At 44.4% G+C, this 15,529-nt stretch overlaps 1 protein-coding gene across 1 annotated transcript in view; it reads right to left on the reverse strand.

Moving 5' to 3' along the window:
* Window positions 1-15,529, reverse strand: part of LOC115163176 (voltage-dependent T-type calcium channel subunit alpha-1G-like) — a 214,295-nt gene that overhangs the window by 147,107 nt on the left and 51,659 nt on the right. The window contains exon 3 of the mRNA XM_029714847.1: window positions 10,484-10,581. Coding sequence (XP_029570707.1) covers window positions 10,484-10,581 — 98 coding nt within the window. The remainder of the gene's footprint in view (window positions 1-10,483; window positions 10,582-15,529) is intronic.

A 15,529-nucleotide genomic window follows, 5' to 3' on the forward strand; every position in this document is an offset into this window, starting at 1 on the left:
ACAGCCTGGATTTGAACCAGGGACTGTAATAACACCTCTTGCACTGAGATGCAGTGCCTTAGATCGCTGTGCCACTTATAACCAGCCACTAAAACCAAAACTTTAACCCTAAAAGAGCAATGCCAACCTCATATTCATCATCTCCAGCACCATACCAGTGTCTACATTATGTGAAAACAACACGTTTCTATGATCTGGCGTAAAAAGACAAGATGAAAGGTCTTTTAAAAAATGCTTCTCTGTGAAATCACAGGGTAGGATTAAAAGCAATAAGCATTGCAACAAGTTTCTAGCCCAAGAGAGGGTATCTTCTCGCTCCCCACGTCACCCAAATCTCATAGTGTTGATGTCATCAGGTAAAACATTTTTGAAATGACCAGTTGTCACATTTTTTATAGCTTGTTCTCCATCTCCTTTTTAAATAGGGAGCCACGTTTTTTTTAGCACTCTCTTCAGCTCTCTCTTGTCCCTATGCAGCAGGCATATGTTGAGAAATATAAATATAAAATCACAGTATCGAATCACAATACATACAGAATCGTGAGAATCGCAATACATTGAGTATCTTGATAATAATTTATTGTGAGGTCCCTACGAAGCATAGAGGTTCACTCCAATACATTATACAAGACATGGGCGTAGTCCCAACACTGTCAACTCGCTCCCTTTTCATTAAAAGTGAATGGCCTTATAGGAAACTAGCTTCCGGCATTCTGCATTCTTGCATTCTGCAAAAAAATGGCTGCTAAATTAGTTTTTCTGCTGTGTTGTTATGCTAGTGCAATAGCTTGTTGATGAGTCTACATGGGTCATAGGGGATACACAAGTTATTAAATCGATGCATGAAACCAAATTGTAAAAAAGCTGGAAAAGCTGGAAATTGTGTAATGACAAATTGAACAAGATGTCATTTATCTTGCAAAAAAATATTCATTCCTTTGAGGCATGGCTCTCTTGCTTTCTCTTCCCTTTCTCGCACACACACAAACAAACACCCCAGACACACACACTCTCACTCTCTCTCTCAACAACCTAAACATATCTGATTGACCATCTGATCTGATTGACATTTCATCTTGAATAATATCCATCTCACTCCTCCTCTGTCTTTGTGTGTCCTCCAGTTCCAAGTTGAGAGGCCATACCATTTCAACATGGTTGCCAGGTCACTGACTGTGACGGGAGCCCATCTGTTTACAGGCACATCAAATCTGTGTCTCTCCTGTCAGCTCTGGCACTGGCAGCACTGTGTGTCTACTGAACTCCACAGTTTCAGAGGAGGGAGTTGAAACACATCTTTCTGTAGTTTAATCCGTAGGCAATGCTAACTACCCCTTGACAAAGGATCTAAGCCCAATTTGCTGGCTTGTGTTGTTTTGATGAGGGAATAAATAAGGGGGCTACCATGGGTCTACAGCAGAACTAGCATTTACTAACATACATTAAAAACTTCTTAGGGCTAGGCCCCTTTTTTCTCCACTTCCTGTCTGAATGACGAGCCCAAAGTAAATTGCCTGTAGCTCAGGCCCTGAAGCCAGGATATGCATATAATTGGTACCATTGGAAAGGAAACACTTTCAAGTTTGTAGAAATATAGTTTGTAGAATATAACACAATAGATATGGTAGGTGAAAATGCTAAGAAAAACCAACTGCAATTTTTTTGGGGAGAGACGATCCTCTTAGAAATGCAAGAGTATGGTTATTTTGAAAATCGTATTGAAAAAGCTCCTTGGATGCAATTCCTATGGCTTCCAGAGGGTGTCAGTCTATGTTCAAGGTTTCAGGCTTGTAACTTCAAAAACGAATAAGAAATATCAGTTTAAGCTTCCAGCCAATATAAGACACTTATATGTACCTAAATGTTTAAAATCCATAATATTTATGATAATTTATTTGAATTGCGCACCCTCCAGTTTCACCGGAAGTTGTCCCGCTAGCGGGACCCCTATTAAGAAGTTTTAACTGAATTTCTTTAAGGAAAAATAGTCTATTGCTTTATAGAGTCTAAATATCGTGAGATGGTTACAGTAGAGGGCCTACTGTAATTGAGAGAACGATTTGACCAAAGGGAGATCACTGGCAAGGTGATGCCCTCATTCACCCCGCTCACCAATGTCACCTCCCCATTCCATGTCCTCCCTTGGGTGGCTGTAGTACAGTATTCCGCCTGACACCAGATATAATCCCAGCTAACCAAGAACATCCCCAACACGTTATTACACAACGTCTACTCTGAAGGTTCTAATTATATTATGACTCAACATCACCATCATAACATTCCATAAACATACAAAATAAGCATCCTACTTCATAATGTGATACTTGTCCAGCTAAATTCAAGGTCAAAAGATGACTTGTTCATTCTGTATTGTATTCCAGAGATGCAAAAGCCCCTGGGATAGCTTGTGTCCTCTGGGTCCTCTGAGCTGTCTTCAGACTCCATCACAGAATAGAAGCAACGGGAAGCCAAGAGGTGACTATGCCCTCTCTAAAGCTCCTACAAGCTACACTGTCTCCACTACCTCCTTATATGGGCCTACACATGAAGTACCCACTCTAAAACCCCACTGACCTCCAATCTCCTCAATACGACTTATATGAGCACAGGAAATATTAGCAGCTAGGACATCCTCAGAACGGGTTTACTGTAATTATGTTTATCTAAGGCTGAGTAAACAACAGACAGGAAGGAACCACAAGGAGAGGAGTGATGTGCAGCTCATTCTGCATAAGAGCGTCTGCTAAATGACTCAAATGTAGACGTAAATGACTCTTTTGACTCGAGAATCACGATTCTCATTTTTCTGAGCAACTTGGTAATTTTAGCTGTTCGTTTGACCTGCTAGTGCTGGCCGCAATGAGTCCTAGGACTAATACGCGTTCTCCCGGCTCAGCGGCTCCAGAGACGTGCTCCGACCACCAACTGTCTGTCATATAGATCATGAGCATAGAGAAGAAAAATACATTGTTTACAAATGATAATTCCTCGAATGACTCCACTTAATTGACTGTTGAATGTTAGGATGGACATAGCCTCTGCTCAACAACTGGAGAACAGATGGTTTGGGGTGCAGCCTGGGTGCTGTATTCGGTGAACGATATGGTGCTTATCTTCCTCACGGCAGTCCGCCAAGATTCATTCACAATCTAGTCCGGTTGCGGCCACAACTAGATCTCATTTCAAATGTATCAAGATATCAATATTGATTCTATGACTAGCAATCAACACATGTACATAGTTTAAAACATATGTTGACAAGTCTAAGTCATAAATTACAGCTCTAATAAGCACCCGTAGGGGTGAACGAGAGTTTTCAGTTGATCGTTTTCCGTTAGCAGGTCTTGCATGCTGAGGGCATCACTGTCTGAAGTGAACAAAATGAGTTCAAAGATTCGTTGAAAATATCAGCATCCAGTGAAAAGAGCCAAACTTCCCATCACGAGAGGAGAGGAGATGAGAGGTAGGTCAATACTCTGGTGGAGTACTAGACAGTGTGAACCCCAACTCAGTTCAAACATGAGGCCTAATGAGGCATGAAGAACACGATGAAATGCTCCATCTTGCTAATGCCAAGTCGATAACAATGTGAGAGTATGGGGGTTAGGGGTGTGTGTGTGTGTGCTGTGTAAGTGTGCACATGCCTTGCGTGCATGTGTGTTTACATGTGCAATTGTGCGTCCATACATCCATGTGCGCTGGTGTGTGTGTGGATGTCTGTGTGCGTGTGTTTGAGCAAGCACGTTGTTAACACCAATTCGATAACAATGTGGGGAAAGGGCTTAACAATGAGAGTGATGTCTCTGATAGGCCTACTTCAGAGCAGAGCTGATTACAAAGACTAGGATGGGAGCCCTGGAGCAGTGGAGCCCTGGAGCCCTGAAGTAGTGGAGCCCTGGAGTTCTGGAGCCCTGGAGCACTGGAGCAGTGGAGCCCTAGAACCCTGGAGCAGTGGAGCCCTGGAGCCCTGGAGCAGTGGAGCCCTGGAGCAGTGGAGCCCTAGAACCCTGGAGCAGTGGAGCCCTAGAACCCTGGAGCAGTGGAGCCCTGGAGCCCTGGAGCAGTGGAGCCCTAGAACAGTGGAGCCCTGGAGCAGTGGAGCCCTGGAGTCCTGGAGCAGTGGAGCCCTGGAGCACTGGAGCAGTGGAGCCCTAGAACCCTGGAGTCCTGGAGCAGTGGAGCCCCAGAGCCCTGAAGTAGTGGAGCCCTGGAGTCCTGGAGCAGTGGAGCGCTAGAACAGTGGAGCCCTGGAGCAGTGGAGCCCTGGAGTCCTGGAGCAGTGGAGCCCTGGAGCACTGGAGCAGTGGAGCCCTAGAACCCTGGAGTCCTGGAGCAGTGGAGCCCTGGAGTCCTGGAGTAGTGGAGCCCTGGAGTCCTGGAGCAGTGGAGCCCTAGAACCCTGGAGTCCTGGAGCAGTGGAGCCCTGGAGTCCTGGAGCAGTGGAGCCCTAGAGCCCTGAAGTAGTGGAGCCCTGGAGTCCTGGAGCAGTGGCCTGTATGTCTGTGTTAATCACATTCTTATGTTGTAGCATGCCTATCAGTCATGATACTCTCGGTTGGATGGTGCTTGGTTATGGACATGACATTTCTAGAGGGAGTGGCTTGTTGATGGTCATGTTCCTCCCTCACTCCCCTTTCGATCACTCCCTCCCTTTCATTCTCACTCTCTTTATTTTGACATTCACTCACAACAGTCCAATTACCACCAGCAAAAGTGACCTTCCACACACAAACACACACACATCATCTGTTACTAGACAATAATGAACCTCTAGCCGACCTCAGCAACTGCAGTAGTGAGAGAGAATGACAGTGACTCACTCAGGAATTAAACGTCACAGGTGACATTGCTAGGAGTGTGTGTGTGGGTGTGTGGGTGTGTGTGTGCGTACCTGCATTCAAGTGTGTGAACATGTATGCATGTGACCGTACCGCAATTTGTGTGTGTGTGAACATGTATGCATACCTGCATTCAAGTGTTTGTGTGTGTGTGTGTACATGTGTTCTCAGGTACCACTGCAGCCAAAGACAGCCCTCTAACTACCCCCTGGTGTGAGTACAGGACATTAGCATAATAGCCAATCAGATGGCAGTGTGGGAGCCTTCATTGGTGTCAGTGATGGGCTCTTGTCTAAGGGGGAGGGAATGTATCTTTCATCTCTCTAACTTGCCTGCCGTGTCCCACCATCATTCAAACTACAGTAAGTAGACTAGTTTGGGAGAGAGTGTGGGTCTGGGGTGTGTGCAAGCGTGCGTGTGTCTGAGTGTCTGTCTGCGTGCCTGTCTGTGTGCCTGTCTGTGTGCCTGTGTATCTGTCTGTGTGTGTCTGTGTGTCTGTCTGTCTGTGCAGTCCAGACACAACTGAGGTACTGTAATACAGTCACGACTTCTAGTGAAAAGTTGCAGAAGCAGAGACAAACAATCAAGCTGTAATTGACAGAATAAACAATAACATGTGATGGAGCAACCATTATGGTGAGGGAAGACTGACCCACAGTAGGCACAGACAGACTTGAATGAAGGAAGAGTATTGTAGTAGAGAACTGTACAATCAGTTTAAAAAATATATATATTGATATTACAATATCATTTCAGTTTTGAAAACAACTCAGCTTGTTAACCCTGTTGACATCATCTCACTGGTGGATATATTTATTTTGAGCGTCTCAACCCTTCACCACCTAATTAGACTGCAGAGGGACTGCAGAGCGACTGGAGAGGGACTGGAGAAGGACTGGAGAGGGACTGCAGGGGGGCTGCAGAGCGACTGGAGAGGGACTGGAGAGGGACTGGAGAGGGACTGCAGGGGGGCTGCAGGGGGACTGCAGGGGGACTGGAGAGGGACTGGAGAGGGGCTGGAGAGGGACTGGAGAGGGGCTGGAGAAGGACTGGAGAAGGACTGGAGAGGGACTGGAGAGGGACTGGAGAGGGACTGGAGAGGGACTGGAGAGGGACTGGAGAGGGACTGCAGGGGGACTGGAGAGGGGCTGGAGAAGGACTGGAGAAGGACTGGAGAGGGACTGGAGAGGGGCTGGAGAAGGACTGCAGGGGGGCTGCAGGGGGACTGGAGAGGGACTGGAGAGGGACTGGAGAGGGACTGGAGAGGGACTGGAGAGGGACTGCAGGGGGACTGGAGAGGGACTGCAGAGGGACTGGAGAGGGACTGGAGAGGGGCTGCAGGGGGGCTGCAGGGGGACTGGAGAGGGACTGCAGAGGGACTGGAGAGGGACTGCAGGGGCACTGGAGGGGGGCTGCAGGGGGACTGGAGAGGGACTGGAGAGGGGAGTTTGTGAAGACATATAGAGCACCTCCAAATCAACGATTCCCATCTGTCCTCACAGTGACATTTTCACAGCATGAACAGGGACTGCAGAGGGACTGGAGAGGGACAAGGAGAATTATCATCATAATAATGACCATTAGGACTGTGATTTGAGGGATGGACTACCTAATGAGAGAGAGAGAAGAGAGGAGAGGAGAGAGACAGAGAGAGAAAGAGAGAAAGAGAGAGTGTGTGCATGTGTCACCAAAGATTTGATTGACATGAGTACGAAATTGCAGAGGGCCCTTGACACAACACGGGGCATGAGAGTTACATGTACTGGACCATTCACCCACCTGGGCAGCATACAGTAGGTGGTGGTGGGTGTAATGGGTGGAGGCCTGGGGTTGAGTGAGAGGGATGAGGAGTACAGAGTACATGAGGAGGATGGGAATGGGCTGCATACATCAACACAGTAACAGTACTGAATGGGCTGCATACATCAACACAGTAATAGTACTGAATGGGCTGCATACATCAACACAGTAGTGAATGGGCTGCATACATCAACACAGTTACAGTAATGAATGGGCTGCATACATCAACACAGTAACAGTAATGAATGGGCTGCATACATCAACACAGTAACAGTACTGAATGGGCTGCATACATCAACACAGTAGTGAATGGGCTGCATACATCAACACAGTTACAGTACTGAATGGGCTGCATACATCAACACAGTAACAGCACTGAATGGGCTGCATACATCAACACAGTAACAGTACTGAATGGGCTGTATACATCAACACAGTAACAGTACTGAATGGGCTGCATACATCAACACAGTACTGAATGGGCTGCATACATCAACACAGTTACAGTACTGAATGGGCTGCATACATCAACACAGTAACAGCACTGAATGGGCTGCATACATCAACACAGTAACAGTACTTAATGGGCTGCATACGTCAACACAGTTACAGTACTGAATGGGATGCATACGTCAACACAGTTACAGTACTGAATGGGCTGCATACGTCAACACAGTAACGAATGGGCTGCATACATCAACACAGTTACAGTACTGAATGGGCTGTATACATCAACACAGTAACAGTACTGAATGGGCTGCATACATCAACACAGTACTAAATGGGCTGCATACGTCAACACAGTTACAGTACTGAATGGGCTGCATACATCAACACAGTAACGAATGGGCTGCATACATCAACACAGTTACAGTGCTGAATGGGTTGCATACATCAACATAGTGCTGAATGGGCTGCATACATCAACACAGTTACAGTACTGAATGGGCTGCATACATCAACACAGTTACAGTAATGAATGGGCTGCATACGTTAACACAGTTATAGTACTGAATGGGCTGCATACATCAACACAGTTACAGTACTGAATGGACTGCATACATCAACACAATACTGAATGGGCTGAATACATCAACACAGTAATAGTACTGAATGGGCTGCATACATCAACACAGTAGTGAATGGGCTGCATACATCAACACAGTTACAGTAATGAATGGACTGCATACATCAACACAGTAACAGTAATGAATGGGCTGCATACATCAACACAGTAACAGTACTGAATGGGCTGCATACATCAACACAGTAGTGAATGGGCTGCATACATCAACACAGTTACAGTACTGAATGGGCTGCATGCATCAACACAGTAACAGTACTGAATGGGCTGCATATATCAACACAGTAGTGAATGGGCTGCATACCTCAACACAGTTACATTACTGAATGGGCTGCATACATCAACACAGTAACAGTACTGAATGGGCTGCATACATCAACACAGTACTGAATGGGCTGCATACATCAACACAGTTACAGTACTAAATGGGCTGCATACATCAACACAGTTACAGTAATGAATGTGCTGCATACGTCAACACAGTTACAGTACTGAATGGGCTGCATACATCAACACAGTAATGAATGGGCTGCATACATCAACACAGTTACAGTGCTGAATGGGCTGCATACATCAACACAGTTACAGTACTGAATGGGCTGCATACATCAACACAGTACTGAATGGGCTGAATACATCAACACAGTTACAGTACTGAATGGACTGGATACATCAACACAGTTACAATAATATATTTATTAGAGAATTCAATTCAATCTGGACTCATTAAAGACTAATGTGGAGCATGGTGGAGAAAGAAACATGGAGGGAGAGTGAGTGAGGATCGAGAGAGAGAGAGACACAACGCATCACCAGGGGCACACTACCCTCCAGGACGCCTACAGCACCCGATGTCACAGGAAGGCCAAAAATATCATCAAGGACAACAACCATCTGAGCCACTGCCTGTTCACCCTGCTACCATCCAGAAGGCGAGGTCAGCACAGGGGCATCAAAGCTGAGACCTAGAGACTGAAAAACAGCTTCTATCTCAAGGCCATCATACTTACCGGCCTCCACCCAGTAACTTGCCCTGAACTTAGTCACTGTCACTAGCCGGCTACCACCCTGTTACACATCCCTGCACCTTAGATGTTGCTGCCCTATGTACTGTACATAGAACACTGGTTACTTTAATAATGTTTACATACTGTTTTACTAATTTCATATATATATATATATATACATAGCCGCGGCTTTTGTGGCGCGATGGGTAACGATGCTTTGTGGGGTGTCAGTTGTTGATGTGTGCAAGGGTCCCTGGTTCGAGCCCGGGTTGGGGCGAAGAGAGGGGCGGAACCTACACTGTTACATTATATATATACACTGTATTCTAGTCAATGTCACTTTAACATTGTTCATCCTAACATGTGGCCCGATTCAGGAAACTAGGCATATGTCACAACTTCACAGGAGAGCTGTTTGAACGTTAAAAACATGTTTTCATCAAAATGTGTTTTTAGGCAGAAATGCCTTTTTGAACATGTGAACTTTCATGTGCCTTAATGTCAAACTTGTATGCCATCTATAAATACGAAAAACAATTGTTAAATTAGGAGCCTAGTTGGTTTAGCCACAGAAAAAGCGGGCAACCTTCCCGCAAGCCATGATTGGCTGAGATAATGAGTGGGCTGGATATGCCGAGAGATGAGTTTGGATTGGTCTACCATATAGCACGCGTCTGTCTATTAGAGCTGGTCAGCATGTTTAGATAATCGTGTCGAACGCGGCTTTTAGAAAAAAATGTATTGCTTCAAAAACTGCATAAACCTAATGTCAAGTGTACTGTTAGCTAGCTAACGTTAGCTGGCTGGCTTGCTAGCTAATGTTATGTGTATGCTTTCCACGAGGTTTAAATCAGTGGAATTGGAGTATAATAGCTAAGGAGATGGAAAAAACACCACTCTGGATTACATCGTCAAACTAAGGCAACCATGAACAGCATCAGACAGGAGACGAGTCCAACCGTGATGTTTACTGGTAAGATTATCAGATATTACACGTTTCTAATTTTGACAGAAAGTTGTTTAATTTCAAGTGTACTGTTATCTAGCTAACGATAGCTGGCTGAGTCGCTAGCTAACGTTACGTCATGCGTTGGGACTCATTGTTTACCTAGCTAGCTATCTAGCTACATTTCTTAACGAGAGACCACAGATAGAGTGATAGGGCGAGTAATGTTCTGTGAGCTATTCTCTCTCTCTTAGATGTCTGGAAGTACATGGCAAGTTTGTACAGAACAGTTGGATCAACCCTTAAAGAGATGGGTGGGGCTAAGCCTTAAGAGGGTGTGAACAATGCTGAATGGGTGTAGACAAAGGGCTCTACAATAGTAGTATCAAAATGTTGAAAGACAGTTTTCTCAAAAGTGAGTTTACAAGTTGATCAACTTTCAAAGCAGAATTACTTTTCCATTGTTTCCTCAAGTTTCCTCCATTGTTTCCTCAAGCTGATATGTCATTGTGTAGCTCTGAGTCTCCAATTTTATCCAATGTAAAAAACAGAAATTCAAATGTTGCTGCAATAACATCTGCTAAATACTGTATGTGTATGCGACCAGTACAATTTGATGTGATTTGAAATAGAGAGAGAGAGAGAGAGAGACATGACACAGGAAGGTCGAAGTGGAATCAGAGCAAAGACAAATCAGCCTCATCAAAGATGAACAGAGAGATTAGCCTTGGCCAATAACCATGGCACTGTTTGGTTTCAGTAAGGGCAGAGGAGTGGAGGGAAGGAGTGGAGAGGGGTTGTTACTCACTAGGCACTCTGTTGATGGCTCGAAGGGGTCTCAGAACTCGAACCGTTCTCACTGCCGAGAAACTGACGTTCTGCAGGTTCAGAGAGTACTCCAGCATCCTAGAACAAAACCAACACAAACACTGTTAGTGGCATGCCATAGTCCACTCTAAAATGTCTTGCTTTCTGCGAGCTGTACAAAATCCTCTATTTCCCTCTAATTCAAATATGAACATTGGATCCATTTCTATTGCTTTATTTTATTCTTCCCTTCTAAGTAGGGACTGATTTAGACCTGGGACACATGTGGGTGATTCCCTTCTAATTAGGGACTGATTTAGACCTGGGACACCAGGTGGGCACAATTACTGATCTGGTAGAACAGAAAAGCAGCAGTAGACCTTCTAGGGAAAGATCCAAAAATGCAAAGCCTCCGGAGGCTAAATGTTGTAACAATGCTCCGTATAGCTCACATTGACATGATTGGTTGATGGTAGGTGGGGGCGGGGGTGGGAGGTCCTATATAAACACAAACTCTCTTCCTTGACAACAGCTCTGTGCTGCTCGGCGAAGTGCAAGCAGTATGAAGGCCCTGACTTCTGCACAGGCCGTATCACCGTAAATGCTGCACGGTCAATGCAGACGCCTTTAAGAGTTGAATATCCCTGCTCTATGGTCTATGCATGCTATCTGCGATGAGAGTGAGACCGTCATAAGGAACTACATTAACATGCGATCAATCACAGAGTAAATGTAAAACATAATCTCTAATTACTTTACTAATGTCTCATTTCTCATTTCAGTGCTTGTCAATTTCCTCAACTTGTCTGAGTGTGTCTGGATGTAATAAGTGTGTCCGACGGACATGCACACACACACACACGCACGCACGCACGCACGCACACATATACGCACACGCACACACACACACACACACACACACACACACACACACACACACACACACACACACACACACACACACACACCCTAGGCGACCAGAGAGCATATGCCACTGTGTATCCCTCTTCAAACATCAACAGCAGAGTGACTCACTGGTCATTGAGGGAGGAGGACGTTATAAAGACAAGACTATAAGATCATGGATGTTCTTAACCTTCTGAGAGGAAAGGCATGTATGATCTACTGCAGTGACTGTGAGTGGCTGTGGGAGTTCTTAGAAGCATTGCAGTGGAGTAGAGGGGGTTGCACAGAGAGAGGAGAGAAAGAGGGGGAGGGAGGGAGGGAGGGTGGGAGGGAGGGATAATGAGAGAGAGAGGGAGGGAGGGATAGAGCGATACTGGAGACGTCTAACTCAACACTCTGTCTCTGGTTCTGTCCTTCTTTGTCTCTTGAAGGGTACAGCATGTTTCTTATTTTCTATCTTCCATTCTTAGCTGACATGTCAGATTACCAGTGTACTTTCAGAGAGCCAGGCGCATGCAAGGATACAAGAATACAAACAAAGACACAGAGAAGGTAATCATATCAGCAACCTACCTATGGCACTGTAACTGTTCGCCTCCCACTCCCTGGTCTCCCTCTCTCTCTCTCTCTCGCTCTCTCTCTCTCTCTCTCTCTCTCTCTGTGTCTCTCTCTCTTGTGTCTCTCTCTGTCTCTATCTCTCTCTCTCCCCCTTTCTCTCTGTCTCTCTCTCTCTTATATCTCTCTCAATTCAATTTCAATTTCAATTCAATTTAAGGGCTTTATTGGCATGGGAAACATATGTTAACATTGCCAAAGCAAGTGAAGTAGATAATATACAAAAGTGAAATAAACTATACAAATGTACAGTAAATATTACACTCACAAAAGTTCCAAAAGAATAAAGACATTTCACAGGTCATATTATGTGCAAATAGATAAAGTACAAAAGGGAAAATAAATAAACATAAATATGGGTTGTATTTACAATGGTGTTTGTTCTTCACTGGTTGCCTTTTCTTGTGGCAACAGGTCACACATATTGCTGCTGTGATTTCTCACTGTGGTATTTCACCGAATAGATATGGGAGTTTATCAAAATCGGATTTGTTTTTGAATTCCTTGTGGGTCTGTATAATCTGAGGGAAATATGTGTCTCTAATATGGTCATAAATTTGGCAGAAGGTTAGGAAGTGCAGGTCAGTTTCCACCTCATTTTGTAGGCAGTGTGCAGTCTCTCTCTCTCTCAATTCAATTCAAAGGGCATTAATGGCATGGGAAATATATGTTTACAATGCCAAAGCAAGTGAAATCGATAATAAACAAAAGTTAAATAAACCATTAAAAATGTCTCTCTCTCTCTCTCTCTCTCTCTCTCTCTCTCTCTCTCTCTCTCTCTCTCTCTCTCTCTCTCTCTCTCTCTCTCTCTCTCTCTCTCTCTCTCTCACACTCTCTCACCCACTCTCTCTCTCTGCACCACCTGGCAGGTCAATGAAGTATGACAGGTTTACTGCCTGGAGTGGGAGGAAGTGAGAGAGGAAGTAAGGGGTATGCGAAGAAAGGAGGAACTGAAGGGAGGCTTGGGAGGTTGAGTTGGAGGGAGGGATCTGCAAGGAGCAAGTGAGGAAGGGAGAGGTGGAGGTGATAGTTGAAAAGATTTAGCTAGAGGACAAGCCCAAAAGCTTGTCCTCAGATTAATTCTCACTCTCCTCCCTACTGCATACAATTCTCTCTCTCTCTTTCTCTCTCCCTCCCTTATTTTCCCCTCTGTCCATCAGACTAACATCAGTAGCCTTACAATAGAAAATGAAACCCTCCCCAGTTTTATAGCACCATAATAGATATATAATGACTTAATTACTATTATTCTACGGATATAATGGCCATTAGCCTGTTGGATTTGTTTGCCCCGTCAAAGTTTGCAATACAACACAATAATCTTACAACAAAGTTCAGGCAAAAAACACGCAGACACATAAAAGAGACTATTGTTTGCTTAATTTCATCCACAGGAAACCCATCAATGGCCTTTAACTGCAGATGTAGGATCAGATCCTATTTTATCCGTTAAAGGATAAATTAATATAATTATTAACCGTATCAGTAGATGCAGAGTATTTCTTCCTACTGCTAAAACCACTATCTTCTCTCCTTATCTGTCCATGATTCAGCTTCTCTCTTTCTCTCGCCCATCTGTCATCATATGAATCAGTCAACTCAGCTCAGTCTCTTTCTGATGACATTTGTCAGTTAGTGTTGTAATTCTATTCTCTGGGGCCTCACAGAGAGGCTAGCTGCAGTGGGAGTTATCCAGCACTGAACGAACTGTGACTGACTGATAGATAGTGCTGTGTGTGTGTGATAGATAGCAGAGTGGGTTAAGACTGCAGCCCACAGCATATTGCAGCATCAGGAGAGATGTGAGGTGGTCTCTCTGTCCCTCTCTCTCTCTCTCTCTCTCTCTCTCTCTCAGGGTCATTTCAGTTCATAGTGCACTGCACACACACGCACAAACAAAATGTTACTGTAATCTAATGTACAGTATATTAGTGGAATTACCCATGCAGCAACATATTACACAGTGTTCTTTGCAAGTTTCCATTTTTCCATTTACATTTATGGGGTGGCAGTGTAGCCTAGTGGTTAGAGTGTTGGGCTAGTAACCGAAAGCTTGCAAGTTCGAATCCCCTAGCTGACAAGGATCTAATCTGCTGTTCTACCCCTGAACAAGGCAGTTAACCCACTGTTCCTAGGCCGTCATTGAAAATAAGAATTTGTTCAGGTTGCCTAGTTAAATAAAGATAGCAGGTTCTCTTGTCCTTAACAACTGTACTTAACGGGCCAGAAAAAAAGCCATTGCTTAAAGAAAGAAATGAGCAAACACATTTGGTGTTAACCAAAAGGCTAGTTGGAGGCTAAACCGAAACACATGGAAGAAGGTACTCTGGTCAGATGAGTCTAAAATTGAGCTTTTGGCCATCAAGGAAAACACTATGTCTTGCGCAAACCCAACACCTCTCATCACCCCGAGAATACCATCCCCATGATGCTGCCACAACCATGCTATGGGGATGTTTTTCATCGGCAGGGACTGGGAAACTGGTCAGAATTGAAGGAATGATGGATGGCGCTAAATACAGGGAATTTCTTGAGGGAAACCTGTTTCAGTCTTCCAGAGATTTGAGACTGGGACAGAGGATCACCTTCCAGTATACTGCTAAAGCAACACTCGAGTGGTTTAACGGGAAACATTTAAATGTCTTGGAATGGCCTAGTCAAAGCCCAGACCTCAATCCAATTGAGAATCTGTGGAATGACTGAAAGATTGCTGTACACCAGCGGAACCCATCCAACTTGAAGGAGCTAGAGCAGTTTTGCCTTGAAGAATGGGCAAAAATCCCAGTGGCTAGATGTGCCAAGCTTATAGAGACATACCCCAAGAGACTTGCAGCTGTAATTGCTGAAAAAGGTGGCTCTACAAATTATAGACTTTGGGGGGTGAATAGTTATGCATGCTCAAGTTTTCATTTTTTTTGTCTTATTTCTTGTTTGTTTCACAATAAATAAGATTTTGCATCTTGTCCTGTAAGGATCCAAATAACCCCACAGAGGGGGAGAAGGGAACTGGTGGTGGTTGACAGCTCACACCTTGTTGTAAATCAAGGACAGAACATTCAGCTATCTCCAACTCTAATGTTCACCAGAGGAATGTGCATTTGTCTACACAGACATTTTCCCACCAAAACTCTAACACGTTCTAAAGCGAATACTGGAACAATTATTTTAACATAGAACGTGGGGAATGGGCAGAGGTGATCTAAAGGAACACTGATGTCGGTTTGGTTGTTATTTTGTGATGTCATTAAAAATGTTGTAAAGAAAACAATGTAACTTGAAGAGTATAAACACTATATTTGTGAAGTGTCCATCCGATGCGTTGTGCATGAAATATGAAGAATGATTAAAGTGTTTTTGTTAAAACTCTTTAGGGATAGGGGGCAGCATTGGGAAGTTTGGATGAAAAGCGTGCCCAGAGTAAACTGCCTGTTACTCAGGCCCAGAAGCTAGAATATGCATACAATTAGTTGATTTGGATAGAAAACACTCTAAAGTTTCCAAAACTGTTAAAATAATGTATGTGAGT

This window comes from Salmo trutta, chromosome 2 (genome assembly GCF_901001165.1).
Source record: "Salmo trutta chromosome 2, fSalTru1.1, whole genome shotgun sequence".
In the NCBI taxonomy this organism is placed as follows: Eukaryota; Metazoa; Chordata; class Actinopteri; order Salmoniformes; family Salmonidae; genus Salmo; species Salmo trutta.